This window comes from Stegostoma tigrinum, chromosome 1 (assembly GCF_030684315.1).
Source record: "Stegostoma tigrinum isolate sSteTig4 chromosome 1, sSteTig4.hap1, whole genome shotgun sequence".
Lineage (NCBI taxonomy): Eukaryota > Metazoa > Chordata > Chondrichthyes > Orectolobiformes > Stegostomatidae > Stegostoma > Stegostoma tigrinum.
The window spans coordinates 189,269,259-189,286,687 of NC_081354.1; the positions used below are offsets into that span (position 1 = coordinate 189,269,259).

General features: G+C 45.8%; 1 protein-coding gene across 1 annotated transcript in view; it reads left to right on the forward strand.

The window, feature by feature from the left end:
- The window catches only part of LOC125456083 (disintegrin and metalloproteinase domain-containing protein 12-like), a 223,160-nt gene that overhangs the window by 116,176 nt on the left and 89,555 nt on the right, over positions 1–17,429 (forward strand). The window contains exon 17 of the mRNA XM_059650791.1: positions 13,647–13,839. Coding sequence (XP_059506774.1) covers positions 13,647–13,839 — 193 coding nt within the window. The remainder of the gene's footprint in view (positions 1–13,646; positions 13,840–17,429) is intronic.

A 17,429-nucleotide genomic window follows, 5' to 3' on the forward strand; every position in this document is an offset into this window, starting at 1 on the left:
CACTGAACCCTGCGGAACACCGCTCATCACTGGTTGCCATTTCGAAAAAGAGTCTTTTATCCCAATTCTCTGCCTTCTGTCAGACAGCCAATCCTCAATCCAAGCCAGTAGCTCACCTCGAACACCATGGGCCCTCACCTTGCTCAGCAGCCTCCTGTGAGTCACTATATCAAAGGCCTTTTGGAAGTCTAGATAGATAACATCTACTGGGTTTCCCTGGTCTAACATGCTTGTTACCTCTTCAAAGAATTCTAACAGGTTTGTCAGGCACGACCTCCCCTTACTATATCTATGCTGACTTGTTTTAATCTGACCCTGGACTTCCACGAATTTAGAAATCTCATCCTTAACAATGGATTCTAGAATTTTACCAACTACCGAGGTTAGGGTAATTGGCCTATAATTTTCCATGTTTTGCCTTGATCCTTTCTTAAACAAGGAGGTTACAACAGTAATTTTCCAATCATCTGGGACTTACCCTGACTCCAGTGACTTTTGAAAGATCACAGCCAAAGCCTCCGCTATTTCCTCAGCTGCCTCCCTCAGAACTCTAGGATGTAGCACATCGGGGCCAGGAGATTTATCAATTTTTAGGCCTTTTAGCTTTTCTAGCACTTTCTCTTTTGTAATGCCTACCGTACTCAACTCTGCCCCCAGCTCTCCCTAATTGTTAGCATACTACTCATGTCTTCCATAGAACATAGAACCTTACAGCACAGTACAGGCCCTTCGGCCCTCGATGTTGTGCCGACCTGTCATACCGATCTCAAGCCCATCTAAACGACACTATTCCATGTACGTCCATATGCTTGTCCAATGACGACTTAAATGTACCTACAGCTGGCGAATCTACTACCGTTGCAGGCAAAACGTTCCATTTCCTTACTACTCTCTGAGTAAAGAAACTACCTCTGACATCTGTCCTTTATCTTTCTACTGCTCAATTTAAAGCTATGTCCCCTCGTTCTCACCGTCACCATCCTAGGAAAAAGGCTCTCCCTACCCACCCTGTTTAACCCTCTGATTATTTTATATGTTTCAATTAAGTCACCTCTCAACCTTCTTCTCTCTAATGAAAACAGTCTCAAATCCCTCAGCCTTTCCTCGTAAGACCTTCCCTCCATACCAGGCAACATCCTAGTAAATCCCCTCTGCACCCTTTCCAAAGCTTCCACATCCTTCTTATAATGTGGTGACCAGAACTGTACGCAATACTCCAAGTGCGGCCGCACCAGAGTTTTGTACAGCTTCACCATAACCTCTTGGTTCCGGAACTCGATCCCTCTATTAATAAAAGCTAAAACACTGTATGCCTTCTTAACAGCCCTGTCAACCTAGGTGGCAACTTTCAAGGATCTGTGTACATGGACACCGAGATCTCTCTGCTCATCTACACTACCAAGAATCTTACCATTAGCCCTGTACTTTGCCTTCCGGTTACTCCTACCAAAGTGCATCACCTCACACTTGTCTGCATTAACTCCATTTGCCACCTCTCAGCCCAGCTCTGCAGCTTATCTATGTCTCTCTGCAACCTACAGCATCCTTCGTCACTATCCACAACTCCACCGACCTTAGTGTCGTCTGCAAATTTACTAACCCATCCTTCTACGCCCTCATCCAGGTCATTGATAAAAATGACAAACAGCAGTGGACCCAACACCAACCCTTGCGGTACACCACTAGTAACTGGTCTCCAGAATGAACATTTCCCATCAACTACCACCCTCTGTCTTCTTTCAGCAAGCCAATTTCCAATCCAAACTGCTATATCTCCCACAATTCCATTCCTCCGCATTTTGTACAATAGCCTACTGTGGGGAACCTTATCGAACGTCTTGCTGAAATCCATATACACCACATCAACCGGTTTACTCTCATCTACCTGTTTAATCACCTTCTCAAAGAACTCAATAAGGTTTGTGAGGCACGACCTTCCTTTCACAAAACCGTGCTGACTATCCCTAATCAATTTATTCCTTTCTAGATGATTATAAATCCTATCCCTTAGAACCTTTTCCAACACTTTACCAACAACTGAGGCAAGGCTCACTGGTCTATAATTACCAGGTTGTCTCTACTCCCCTTCTTGAACAGGGGAACCACATTTGCTATCCTCCAGTCATCTGGCACTATTCCTGTAGACAATGATGAGTTAAAGATCAATGCCAAAGGCTCGGCAATCTCCTCCCTGGCTTCCCAGAGGATCCGAGGATAAATCCCATCCGGCCCAGGGGACTTATCTATCTTCAGCCTCTGAAGGATTTCTAATACCTCTTTCTTGTGAACCTCAATCCCACCTAGCCTAGTAGCCTGTATCTCAGTATTCTCCTCGACAACATTGTCGTTTTCTAGAGTGAATACTGTTGAAAAATATTCATTTAGCACTTCCCCTATCTCATCTGACTCCACACACAACTTACCACTACTATCCTTGATTGGGCCTAATCTTACTCTCGTCATTCTTTTATTCCTTAAATACCTATAGAAAGCCTTCGGGTTTACCCTGAACCTATTCGCCAACAACTTCTCATGTCTTTTCCTGGCTCTTCTGAGCTCTCTCTTTCGGTCTTGCCTGGCTACCTCGTAGCCCTCAAGTGCCCTAACTGAGCCTTCACATCTCATCCTAACATAAGCCTTCTTCTTCCTCTTGACCAGAGATTCCACCTCCTTCGTAAACCATGGCTCCCGCACTCTACAGCTTCTTCCCTGCCTGACAGGTACATATTTATCTAGGACACACAGGAGCTTTTCCTTGAATAAGCTCCACATTTCTAATGTGCCCATCCCCTGCAGTTTCCTTCCCCATCCTATGCTTCCTAAATCTTGCCTAATCTCATCGTAATTGCCTTTCCCCCAGCTATAACTCTTGCCCAGTGGTATACACCTATCCCTTTCCATCACTAAAGTAAACATAACAGAATTGTGATCGCTATCACCAAAGTGCTCACCTACTTCCAAATCTGACACCTGGCCAGGCTCCTTACCCAGTACCAAATCTATTGTGGCTTCGCCCCTTGTTGGCCTATCTACATACTGTGTCAGGAAGCCCTCCTGCACACACTGGACAAAAACTGACATATGTATAGTACTCGAACTATAGTGTTCCCAGTCAAAATTTGGAAAGTTGAAGTCCCCCATGACAACTACCCTGTCTCTCCCACTCCTATCGAGAATCATCTTTGCTATCCTTTCCTCTACATCTCTGGAACTATTCGGAGGCCTATAGAAAACTTCCAACAGGGTGACCTCGCCTTTGCTGTTTCTAACCTCACCCACACTACCTCAGTTGAAGAGTCCCCAAACATCCTTTCTGCAACTGTAATACTGTCCTTGACCAACAACGCCACACCTCCGCCCCTTTTACCATCTTCTCTGTTCTTACTGAAACATCTAAATCCCGGAACCTGCAACAACCATTCCTGTCATTGCTCTATCCATGCCTCCGAAATGGCCACAACATCGAAGTCCCAGGTACTAACCCATGCTGCAAGTTCACCCACCTTATTCCGGACGGTCCTGGCATTGAAGTAGACACACTTCAAACCAACTTCTTGCTTGCCGGTGCCATCTTGCTTCCCTGAAACTTTATTTCGGACCACCCTACTCTCAACCTTTTCTATAGTCGAACTACAATTTTGTTGCCCATCCCCCTGCTGAATTAGTTTAAACCCACCCGAATAGCCTTAGCAAATTTCCCCCCCAGGATATCGGTACCCCTCTGGTTCAGGTGAAGACCATCTTCCTTGTAGAGGTCCCACCTACCCCAGAAAGAGACCCAATTATCCAAGAATCCAAAACCCTCCCTCCTGCACCATCCCTGTAGCCACGTGTTCAACTCCTCTCTCTCCCTATTCCTCGCCTCACTAGCACGTGGCACGGGCAACAAACCAGAGACAACTCTGTTCGTCCTAGCTCTCGGTTTCCATCCTTGCTCCCTGAATTTCTGCCTTAAATCCCCATCTCTCTTCCTACCTATGTCGTTGGTGCCAATGTGGGCCACGACTTGGGGCTGCTCCCCCTCCCCCTTAAGGATCCCAAAAACACGATCAGAGACATCACGCACCCTGGCACCTGGGAGGCAACGCACCAACCGTCTCTCTCGTCCCCACAGAACCTCCTATCTGTCCCCCTAACTATGGAGTCCCCAATGACTAATGCTCTGCTCCTCTTCCCCCTTCCCTTCTGTGCAGCAGGGACAGACTCTGTGCCAGAGACCCGTGCCCCACTGCTTTCCCCTGGTAAGTCGTCCCCCACCACATTATCCAAAACGGTATACTTATTGTTGAGGGGAATGGCCACAGGGGATCCGTGCACTGCCTGCCGGTTCCCTTTCCGTCCCCTGACTGTAACCCATCTGCCTTTTTGCACCTCTCTGATGAAGGGTCTAGGCCCGAAACGTCAGCTTTTGTGCTCCTGAGATGCTGCTTGGCCTGCTGTGTTCATCCAGCCTCACATTTTATTATCTTGGATTCTCCAGCATCTGCAGTTCCCATTATCTCTGCCTTTTTCCTGTACCTGAGGAGTGACTACCTCCCTGTAACTCCTCTCAATAACCCCCTCCGCCTCCCGAATGATCCGAAGTTCATCCAGCTCCAGCTCCAGTTCCCTAACGCGGTTTTCAAGGAGCTGGAGTTGGGTGCACTTCCCGCAGATGTAGTCAGCAGGGACACTAGTGGTGACCCTTACCTCCCACATTCTGCAGGAGGAACATTCAACTGCCCTGACCTCCGTTCCCATTATTCTAAATTCCCAAGACTTAAAAAATAAAGAATAAAAAATAAACTTGTTACCTTCCCAATCAGGCACACAGAACCTTTTTTTTGGTTAGAGGAGGAGGATGGATGGGAGACACTACCCGGGAAGTGTTTCGGGTAACGCAACCACACAAATATATTACCTCAATCACTCACCAGTCCCGTGTCGGCTCCTGCTCAGCGTCCCTCCGCCTATTCCACTGTGAAGACTGACGCAAAGTACTTATTACGTTCTTCAGCTATTTTCTTATCTCCCATCACTAGCTTCCAGCATCAATTTGGAGCAGCCCAATGTCTACTTTTGCCTCTCATTTCTTTCTTATGTATTGAAAGAAACTTTTACTATCATTTCTAATATTATTAGCTAGCCTATCTTCATACTTGATCCTCTCCTTCCATATTTCTCTCTTTGTTATCCTCTGTTTGTTTTTGTCGCCTTCCCAATCTTCTGATTTCCCAGTGCTCTTGGCCACTTTATAGGCTGTCTCTTTTTCTTTGATATATTTCCTGACTTCCTTTGTCAGCCATGGCTATTTAACCCCATCCCGGATAATCTTTCTTTTCTTTGGGATGAACCTCTGTACTGTGTCCTCAATTACACCCAGAAACTCCTGCCATCGTTGCTCTGCTGTCTTCCCCGCTAGGCTCTGCTAGGGACCACTACTTTTCACTTTATACATTAATGATTTAGATGAAGGAACTGTGGGCATTCTGGCTAAGTTTGCAGATGATTCAAAGAAATCTGGAGGGACAGGTAGTCTTGACGAGGTGGGGAGGCTGCAGAAGGATTTGGACAGGTTAGGAGAGTGGGCAAAGAAGTGGCAGATGGAGTACAACGTAGGAAAGTGTGAGGTCATGCACTTTGGTGAGAAAAATAAAAGCATGGACTGTTTTCTAAATGGGAGAAAATTCAGAAGTCTGAAGTGCAAAAAGACTTGGGTGTTTGAGTCCAGGATTCTTTCAAGGTAAACTTGCAGGTTGAGTCGGTAGTCAGGAAGGCAAATGCAATGTTGGCATTATTATCTCAGATCACTATTTTGAGACGACGTGGTTATAAAAGCAGGGATGTACTACTGAGGCTTTATAAGGCTCTTGGAGGGAGCCACATTTGGAGTATTGCGTGCAGTTTTGGGCCCCATATCTCAGGAAGGATGTATTGGCCCTAGAGCTGGTTCAGAGGAAGTTCATGAGAATGGTCTCAGGAATGGAAAACTTAGCATATGAGGAATGTTTGAGGACTCGGGAACCATACTCACTGGAGTTTAGAAGGATGAGGCGGGATATAATTGAAGTTTAAAGAATACTGAATGGCCTAGTCAGAGTCGATGTTAGGAAGATGCTTCCATTGGTAGGAGAGTCTAGGACCCGAGAGCACAGCCTTAGGGTAAAGGGAAGACCTTTTAGAACAGACATAAGGAGAAACTTCTTCAGCCAGAGAGTGGTGAATCTATGGAATTCACTGCCACAGAAGGCTGTGGGGGCCAAGTTACTGAGTACATTTAATACTGAGACAGATAGGTTCTTGATTATCAAGGGGATCAAGGGTTATGGGGAGAAAGCTGGAGAATGGGGTTGAGGAGCTTATCAGCCATGATTGAATGGTGAAGCAGACACAGTGGGCCGAATGGCCTAATTTCAGCTCCTATATCTTATGGTCTAATGGTCTTATAACTTAAAAATGGCAAATTTTTTGAAAGAGCATTAGTGTACCAATGTTTTATTTTATGACAAATGCTGCTGCTGTTGATGGCCCACAGCTCCTCGTGGATGCCCAGATCCAGCAACTCAAAACTGGGCATCCATGAGGTGCTGAGGTAATCAACAGGAACAGCATTATACTCCAGCACATTTCATGGCCCAGCATATCCCCCACTCAACCATTACCATCAGTCCAGGGGATCAACCCTAGTTAAATGGAGAGTACAGGATGGGAGGCGATGACCAAGTGGTATTATCACTGGACTGTTAATCTAGAGACCCAGGTAACATTCTGGGCACCTGGGTTTGAATCATGCCATGGGAGATGGTAGAATAAAATATCTGGAATTAAAAATCTGATGACAATCATGAATCCATTGTCAATTTCCAGAAAAGCCCATCTGGTTTACTAGTGTCCTTCAGGGAAGGAAACTGCCATCCTTACCTGGTCTGGCCTACACGTGACTCCAGACCCGCAGCAATGTGGTTGACCCTCAACTTCCCTCTGGGCAATTAGGGATGGGGCAATAAATGTTGCTCCAGCCAGCGAAGCCCTCATCCCATTACTGAATTTTAAAAAAAGGGGAGCGTGCCAGGAGCAGCACCAGGCATACCTGAAAGTGAGGTATCAACCTGGTGAAGCCAACAGACAGGACGACTTACACACATCACAGCGAAAAAGCTTCCATTGTCGAGGAAGATCTGCCTACTGAGTCATTGTGGGTGGAAATTAGGAACAGCAAGGGAGTAGTCACCTTGTTAGGGGTTTACTACAGGCCCCCCAATAGCAGCAGGGAGATTGAAGAAAGCATAGGTCGGCAGATTTTGGAAAAGTGTGGACGTAGTAGGGTTGTTGTAATGGGTGACTTTAACTTTCCTAATATTGATTGGAACCTCCTTCAAGCAGAAGATTTGAATGGAGCAGTTTTTGTAAGGTGTGTTCAGGAGGGTTTCCTAACTCAGTACGCTGACAGGCCGACGAGGGGAGAGGCCATTCTAGACTTGGTGCTCGGAAACGAGCCAGGGCAGGTATCAGATCTTGTGGTGGGAGAGCATTTTGGTGATAGTGACCATAACTGCCTCACATTCTACATAGCTTTGGAGAAGGAGAGGATTAGGCAAAATGGGAGGATATTTAATTGGGGAAGAGGAAACTATGATGCGATTGGACATGAGTTAGGAAGCATGGACTGGGAGCAGTTGTTCCATGGTAAAGGCACTATAGACATGTGGAGACTGTTTAAGGAACAGTTGTTGCGAGTGATGAATAAATATGCTCCTCTGAGACAGGCAAGAAGGGGTAAGATAAAGGAAACTTGGATGATGAGAGCGGTGGAGCTTCTCGTCAAAAGGAAGAAGGTAGCTTACATAAGGTGGAGGAAGCTAGGGCCAAGCTCAGCTCTAGAGGATTACAGGCAGGCGAGGAAGGAGCTCAAAAATGGTCTGAGGAGAGCCAGGAGGGGGCACGAGAAAGGCTTGGCAGAATGGATTAGGGAGAACACAAAGGCATTTTACACTTATGTGAGAAATAAGAGAATGGTTAAAGAAAGAGTAGGGCCGATCAGGGGTAGCATAGGGAACTTGTGTGTGGAGTCTGAGGAGGTAGGGGAAGCCCTAAATGAGTTTTTTGCTTCTGTCTTTACGAAAGAAACGAACTTTGTAGTGAATGAAACCTTTGAAGAGCAGGTGTGCATGCTGGAATGGATAGAGATAGAGGAAGCTGATGTGCTGAAAATTTTGTCAAACATTAAGATTGACAAGTCGCCAGGCCCGGACCAGATTTGTCCTCGGCTGCTTTGGGAAGTGAGAAATGCAATTGCTTCGCCACTTGCGAAGATCTTTGCATCCTCGCTCTCCACTGGAGTCGTACCTGAGGACTGGAGAGAGGCAAATGTAATCCCTCTCTTCAAGAAAGGAAATAGGGAAATGCCCGGCAATTACAGACCCGTAAGTCTCACGTCTGTTGTCTGCAAGGTGTCAGAAAGGATTCTGAGGGATAGGATATATGACCATCTGGAAGAGCATGGCTTGATTAAATGCAGTCAACACGGCTTTGTGAGGGGCAGGTCATGCCTCACAAACCTTATCGAGTTCTTTGAGGATGTGACCGGAAACGTTGATGAGGGTCGAGCTGTGGATGTGGTGTATATGGACTTCAGCAAGGCATTTGATAAAATTCCCCATGGTAGGCTCATTCGGAAGGTCAGGAGGAATGGGATACAGGGGAACTTAGCTGTCTGGATACAGAATTGGCTGGCCAACAGAAGACAGCGAGTGGTAGTAGAAGGAAAATATTCTGCCTGGAAGTCAGTGGTGAGTGGTGTTCCACAGGGCTGTGCCCTTGGGCCTCCACTGTTTGTAATTTTTATTAATGACTTGGATGAGGGGATTGAAGGATGGGTCAGCAAGTTTGCAGAAGACACAAAGGTCGGAGGTGTCGTTGACAGTATAATGGGCTGTTGTAGGCTGCAGCGGGACATTGCCAGGATGCAGAGATGGGCTGAGAGGTGGCCGATGGAGTTCAACCTGGATAAATGCGAGGTGATGCATTTTGGAAGGTTGAATTTGAAAGCTGAGTACAGGATTAAGGATAGGATTCTTGGCAGCGTGGAGGAACAGAGGGATCTTGGTGTGCAGATACGTAGATCCCTTAAAATGGCCACCCAAGTGGACAGGGTTGTTAGGAAAGCATATGGTGTTTTGGCTTTCATTAGCAGGGGGATTGAGTTTAAGAGTCATGAGATCTTGTTGCAGCTCTATAAAACTTTGGTTAGACCGCACTTGGAATACTGCATCCAGTTCTGGTCGCCCTATTATAGGAAAGATGTGGATGCTTTGGAGAGAGTTCAGAGGAGGTTTACCAGGATGCTGCCTGGACTGGAGGGCTTATCTTATGAAGAGAGGTTGACTGAGCTCGGACTCTTGTCATTGGAGAAAATGAGGAGGAGATGGGACCTAATTGAGGGATACAAGATAATGAGAGGCATAGATAGAATTGATAGCCGGAGACTATTTCCCAGGGCAGAAATGGCTAACACGAGGGGTCATAGTTTTAAGCTGGTTGGAGGAAAGTATAGAGGGGATGTCAGAGGCAGGTTCTTTACACAGAGAGTTGTGAGAGCATGGAATGCGTTGCCAGCAGCAGTTGTGGAAGCAAGGTCATTTAAGAGACTGCTGGACATGCATATGGTCACAGAAATTTGAGGGTGCATACATGAGGATCAATGGTCGGCACAACATTGTGGGCTGAAGGGCCTGTTCTGTGCTGTACTGTTCTATGTTCTATGTTCCATGAAAACAACAAGTGACAGATCGAGCCAAGCGATCACACAGCCAATGGAGCTAGATATAAGCTCTGCAGTCCTGCCACATCCAGTTGTGAATGGTGTTGGACAATTAAACAACTCACTGGAGGAGGACGCTCCACGAATATCCACATCCTCAATGATGGAAGAGCCCAGCACATCAGTGCAAAAGATAAGGCTGAAGCTTTCGCAACAATCTTCAGCCAGAATTGCTGAGTGAATGATCCATCTCAGCCTCCTCCGGTGGTCCACAGCATTACAGATAGCAGTCTTCAGCCAATTCAATTCACTCCACGTGATATCAAGAAACGGTTGGAGTCACTGGATACTGAAAAGGCTACGGGCCCTGACAACATTTTGACAATAGTACTGAAGATTTGTGCTCCAGAACTTGCCGCTCCCCTGGCCAAGCTGTTTCAGTACAGTTACAACACGGGTATCCACCCGACAATGTGGAAAGTTGCCCAAGTATATCCTGTACACAAAAAGCAGGACAATTCCAACCCAGCCAATTACCGTCCCATCAGTCTCCTCTCGACCAAGTGATGGAAGGTGTCAGTAACAGTGATATCAAGCAGCACCTGCTCAGCAATAATCTGCTCAGTGACGCCCAGTTTGGGTTCTGCCAGGGCCACTCAGCTCCTGGCCTCATTACAGCCTTGGTTCAAACATGGACAGAAGAGCTGAATTCCAGAGGTGAGGTGAGGGTGACAGCCCTTGATATCAAGGCTGCATTTGACCAAGTGTGCCATCACAGAATCCTAGCAAACTGGAATCAATGGTTATCGGGAGCAAACACTCCGGTGGTTTGTGTCATACCTGACACATAGGAAGATGGTTATGGTTGTTGGGGGTCAATATCTTAGTTCCAGGACATCTCTGCAGGAGTTCTGCAGGGTAGTGCCCTAGGCCCAACCACCTTCAGCTGCTTCATCAATAACCTTCCTTCCATCATAAGGTCAGAAGTGGGGATGTTTGCCAATGATTGCACAATGTTCAGCTCCATTTATGCCTCTTCAGACACTGAAGTGGCCCTCATACAAATGCAACAAGGCCTGGACAATATCCAGACTTGGGCTGACATATGACAAGTAACATTCGTGCCACACAAGTGCCAGGCTATGACCATCATCAATAAGAGACAATCTAATCATCGCCCCTTGATATTTAGTGGTGTTACCATCACTGAATCCCCCACTATCAACATCCTGGGGGTTACCATTGACCAGAAACTCAACTGGGCTCACCACGTAAACACAGTGGCTACAAGAGCAGCTCAGAGGTTAGGAATACTGCGGCGAGTAACTCCACCTCCTGACTCCCCAAAGTCTGCCCACCATCTACAAGGCACAAGTCAGGAGTGTGAGGGGATACGCCCCACTTGCCTGGATGGGGGCAGCCCCAACAACACTCAAGAACTTGACACCATCCAGGACAAAGCAGCCACTTGATTGGAACTACAGCCATAAGCCATAAAGCAGATACTGACCTTCAACAGTAACCATCCCAACACACACACAAACGAAGCTGCGTGCGAACACTTTTTAAAAGGGCAACAACACACAACAGCAACACAGAACTACACCAAGAGGAAGAAAAATACCTCTTCCAAGTTTTCAAGGATAATGGATATCCAAAAAACTGGGTCAGACGATGCCTACACAAACAACATCAGGAAGATACTACACGCTCCGACACACTCAGCACACTACCCTTCATCAGGAACACATCAGAACTAACTCCTACAACCGCTGGGCATCAGAGTGGCACACAAGCCCACATCAGCCCGACAGCAAGCCGCTCAGCGAAACTCAAGACCCACTCCCTGCCTTGGACAGGAACAATGTCATCTACAAGATCCCCTGCAGAGACTGTGAGAAACACTACATCAGACAAAGAGGAAGGAAACAAACAACAAGAGGACATGAACAGCAACTGGCTACAAAAAGACATGAGCAATACTCACTCATCTCAATCCACGTGGACAAGGAGAACCACAATTCGACTGGGACAACACCAAAATCCTGGGACAAACTAAGCAGAGGCAAGCACGGGAATTCCTAGAAGCATGACATTCCAACCGGAACTCCATCAACAAACACATTGATTTGGAGCCAATCGACCATCACCTGAGAAAAAGAACAGGAAATGACATCACCAACGCAGGAAATGACATCACCAACGCAGGAAATGACATCACCAACCCAAGGAAACCTAACCAGATAAATAGAAAGCGGGACATAACACCAGCGCTTCGTCGGAGGCTCACTGATGATGTTACCTAGAATGGTGACGAAACGTCTGAAAACTAACCTTCCAGCTCAGTGAGCAAACTCACATCCAGAACCTCAACCTGAACTACAAATCTTCTCAAAACTCGCTAACGGGAATTCCTAAAAGCCTGGTACTCCACGAAGAAAACCATCAATAAACACATTGAACTCGACCCCATATACAGTCCACTATGAAAAAAAACCGGAAGTGAGGCAATCCAGCTCAACGGACTCCAAGAGTTTAAAAACCAGGCCTGTTCTTCCTCTCACCTATCCCCTCCTCCCACCTCAAGCCTCACCTCCATTTCCCACCTACCAACCTCATCCCACCTCCTTGAACTGTCTGTCCTCCTCGGACTGACCTATCCCCTCTCCATCTCCTCACCCATACTCTCCTCTCCACCTAGCTTCTCCTCCATTCATCTTCGGTCCGCCTCCCCCTCTCTCCCTATTTATTTCAGAACCCTCTCCCCATCCCCCTTTTCTGATGAAGGGTCTAGGCCCGAAATGTCAGCTTTTGTGCTCCTGAGATGCTGCTTGGCCTGCTGTGTTCATCCAGCTTCACACTTTGTCATCCGGGAAAACACACCGACGCTTCATTGGAGGCTGCACTGAGGATGTTACCCAGCAAGGTAATGAAATGTCTGCAGAACAACAAATCAGCTCGACGAGGCAACCATCCTCAACACCCACAAACATCCACTCCCTCCACCACCGACGCTCAGGAGCAGCAGTGTGTACCATCTACAAGATGCACTGCAGCAACTCACCAAAGGTCTCAGACAGCACCTTCCAAAGCCATGACCACTTCCATCCAGAAGGACAAGGGCAGCAGATACATGGGAACACCACCCCCTGCAAGTTCCCCTCCGAGCCACTCACCCTCCTGAGTTGGAAATATATCGCCGTTCCTTCAGTGTCACTGGTCAAAATCCTGGAATTCCCTCCCTAAGGGCATTGTGGGTCAAATCAGAGCAGGTGGACTGCAGTGGTTCAAGGGGGCAGTTGACCCCCACCTTCTGAAGGGGCAAGTAGGGAGGTGGCAATAAATACCGGCCCAGGCAGTGGTGCGAACATCCCACAAAATGAATAAATTCAAAAAAGAAAAACAAAGTTCACGATCACCATCATGTGGAGTAGATTTCAGTCCCAGATTTTATGTACTGAAGTTAGATCCTATCTGCTGCCCTGGTGGGATTTTACCCCCCACCCCAGGACATTATTCTGGATTCCTTATCCAGTGACATTATTGGTCGATGCCATCACTCAGTATTAGCACCCCATTTCTCAATCCTTAGTTTAGGTTCTGCTAGAGCAGCCATGTTCCTGATTTAATTAGCACTTAGGTGAAAACATGAGGAAAAGAAGCGATTCCTTATCTGAAGCGAGAGGGTGATCCCCTTCACGGCAGCGAGATATTTGGTTGTTGGCCTCCCTTACCTTGTGAAATTAGAATCACAAATAAAGCCAGGCATTGATACACTGAAGGAGGCATAAAGTTATTTGTGCAGATATTCAATGGGAATAACCCACACTTGTTCAGAGCTTGTGCCATTTGCGGCTTCGCTTAATGAAGAATGGAGAAGTTCTAAGCTGTTGTGTCTCGTTTGCAGGCATGCAATATGTGGGAAAATCCAGTGTACTGGTGGAAGTCCAGCTCCACTTCGGGGTGGAATGGTCCGCATTATATCCACCACAATCAGATTTAATCAAACCGAATTTGTATGCCGAGCTACTTTTTCTACGTTACCTGATTCCAGTAGTCCTGACATGGTTTACCACGGAACCAGGTGTCGAGCCAACAAGGTAATCGTGTCACAGTCAATATAAAAGCAATATCAACAGCAGAGGAATTTATATGTTTCCATTCTCCCTTTCTCTCAAAGCATTCTTGCTGGTATTCTTCATCCCATACCAGAATTAAAGACAAACGTCCTCCTCAATATTGTTCTCAACTCAACCACATTCAACTTCTGCCCTCGCTCCCTCACCTTCATTGCTGTTTATTTCCTACTCCTCACTCACTTTTACTCTTCTGTCTCTCCAGTACACTCCCACTTTTAACTTTCTCTTCACTCTCCTACTTCACTGTTCCCTCCGTTCTATTTCCCAGTCATTCTGCCCTCACTATTTTCCTTCAATTATCCTTTCTTCCACTTCTTTCGTTCACTCCTTCGCTCCATCTTTCCTTACTATTTACTTCCCCATTTCCTCTCTACTCATGCCATTTTTCTCCTTCACTGTGTCTTTCACAGGCTGATACAAAAGGTGAAGTCACATGGGATCCATGATAAGCTGGTAAGATAGATACAGAACTGGCTTAGCAATAGAAGACAGAGAATAGTGGTGTTTTTCTGACTAGAGATCTGTGACCAGTGGTGTTCCCTTCTTGTTGTAATATATATAAATGATTTGGAGGACAATGTGGTTGGCCTGATAATAAGTTTATGGATGACACAAAGGTTGGGGGAGCTAGAGTCAGCAAGGAAGATTGCCAGCGGATACAGCACAGTGTAGATAGGCTTGGGACTTGGGTGGAGAAATGGAAGATTGAGTTTAATCCAGACAAGTGTGAGATGATGCATTTCAGGAGATATTAATGTAGGAGGGAAGGATACAGTAAATGCAGAACCCTTAGTAACATCAATAAACAGAGGGGTCTCAGTATACAGGCCCACAGTTCCCTGAAAGTGGTGACACAAATGGTTAAAATGGTCAAGAAGACATATGGCATGCTTGACTTCGTTGGTCAGGGCATAACATAAGAACTAAGAGCAGGAGTAGGCAATCTGGCCCCTCAAGCCTGCCCCACCATTTAATAGATCATGGCTGATCTTTCTGAGACTCAGCTTGACTTACCCGCTCACTCACCATAATCCTTAATCCCTTTACTGTTCAAAAATTATACAGATAGATTATAAAAACTAGCAAGTCGTGTTGCAGCTGTATAGAACTTTAGTTATGTCACAATTAGAGCATTGTATACAGTGCTGGTTGCCACACTACATGGTTTGAAGGGTATTAGCTATGGTGAGAGATTGGATAAGCTTAGTTGGTTATAACAAATGTTGATAGACGTGGGCTGACATGATGGAAGTTTACACGATTATGAGAGGATGGATAGAATGGATAATTGGTGTCATTTTCCCAATGTGTAAATGTCAGTTACTAGGGGAAATAGGTTTAAAGTAAAAAGGGGTAAGTTTAAATGAGAGGTGAGAGGCAGGTTTTTTACAATGAGCATGTTAAGTGCCTTGAATATGCTGTCAGAGGAGGTGGTCGAGGCTGATACCATGTCAACGTTTAAGAGGCTTTGAGACAGGTACATGAGTAGGCAGGGAATAGAGGGATAAGGTCAGTGCTGAGGCAAAAGGTTTTTAGTTTGGAAAGGTGTCATTACTTAGCATAATTTTGGTGAGCTGAATGGCCTATTCCTGTGTTCTTTATTCTTAAAGGCATAAATAGAGGTAAATGGCTGTTTAATAATTGACGGCATGTTGATCTAGTTTGGGAACAGATTATCAAGGATATTCAACACTTAGGAATGACAGACAAGAAGGCAAAGGAGTTTTAATTGCACTGGTAGTATGAATGGGATGGGTACATTAGTAAGGAAGGATCTCAGATCAGACAAACAATGTGTGGACTCTCTTTGGGACGAGCTAAGAAATAGCCGGGGCAGGAGACATTGTTTGGAGATATGTGTGGGCCACCAAATAGAAGTGCTAATTTTGAACATAATATTAATAATGAAGAAATGAAAGAAGGGTGTAACATGGATAGTGCAGTTATCACAAGGGAATTAATCTGCATTTAGACTGGGTAAACTAATTGAACAATAAAGCTGTGGAAGGCAAATTTTGGATAGTTTTTTTCAAGCAGCATGTTGGAAGGCTGGAAGGAGGACAGGCTTGTTTGGATCTACTACAGCATTATGTAATGAAAAGCTCTCATTGATAATACTGTTGTAAGAGAACCTATAGGGAAGACCGCTATATGAAAGAATTTTACATAGTGATTCAAAGTAAATTAATATGTGTGCAGATGGCACCCAAATTATAGAGTCATAGAGGTCTATAGCACAGCAAAAAGGCCCTTTAGTCCATCACAACTGTGCTGGTCCAAACAACCATGTAACTATTCTAAACTCATTCCCCAGCACTTGGTCCATAGCTTTGTATGCCCTGGTATTGCAAGTGCACACATAAATACTTTTTAAATATTAAGAGGGTTTCTGCCTGTCCTACCTTAACAGGCAAGGAGTTCCAGATTCCCAATATGCCCCAGGTGAAAATAACTTTCCTCATATATCCTCTAAATCTTCAGACATAGGAAGAACTGCAGATGCAGGAGTCAGAGATAACACAGTGTGGAGCTGGAGGAGCACAGCAGGCCAGGCAGCATCAGAGGAGCAGGAAAGGTCTGAAGAAGGGTCCTGACCTGAATCATTATCTTTCCTGCCCCTCTGATGTTGCCTGGCCTGCTGTGTTTCTCCAGCTCCACGCCGTTATCTCCTCTAAATCTTCTGTTTCTTACCTTAAACCTGCTCCACCAGGTCATTGATCCCTCATTCGAGTCATAGAATCACAGCTTAGAAACAGACCTTTCAGTCTAACTGGTCCATGCTGACCAAGTTTCCCAAACTAAAGTAGTCCCACGTGCCTAGTTTGACCCATATCATTCCCAACCTTTCCTATCCATGTCCCTTTCCAAATGTCCTTTTAATGTGATAAAGGTACCTGCGTTCTACTACTTCCTTTGGAAGTTCATTCCATATATGAGCCACCCTCTATGTCAAAATGTTGCCCCTCAGATCTCTTTCAAAACTTTCTTCTCTCATCTAAAAAATATGTTCTCTAATCTTGAACTCCCCTACCCTAGGGAAAAGACCTTTGCTATTCACCTTATCAATGTCTCTCATGATTTTATAAACCAGTGTCAGGTTACCACTAAACCTCCTACACTCCAGTGAAAGAAGTCTCAGCTTATCCAGCCTCACCTTATAATTCAAACCTTCCAATCCTGGTAACATCCTAGAACATAGAACAGTACAGCACAGTACAGGCCCTTCAGCCCATGATGTTGTGCCGAACTTTTACCCAAAACCTAAGGTCTATCTAACCCCCACCCCTACTTATACTACCATCCATATGCCTATCTAATAGCCGCTTAAATGCCCCTAATGAGGCCGACTTCACTACCCTCTCCGGCAATGCATTCCACACCCCGACCACTCTCTGAGTGAAGAACCTACCTCTGATGTCTCCCCTATATCTATCTCCACTCACTTTAAAACTATGCCCCCTCGTAATAGCTACCTCCATCCTAGGAAAAAGTCTCTGGCTGTCCGCTCTATCTATAGCTCTGATCATTTTGTACACCTCTATCAAGTCACC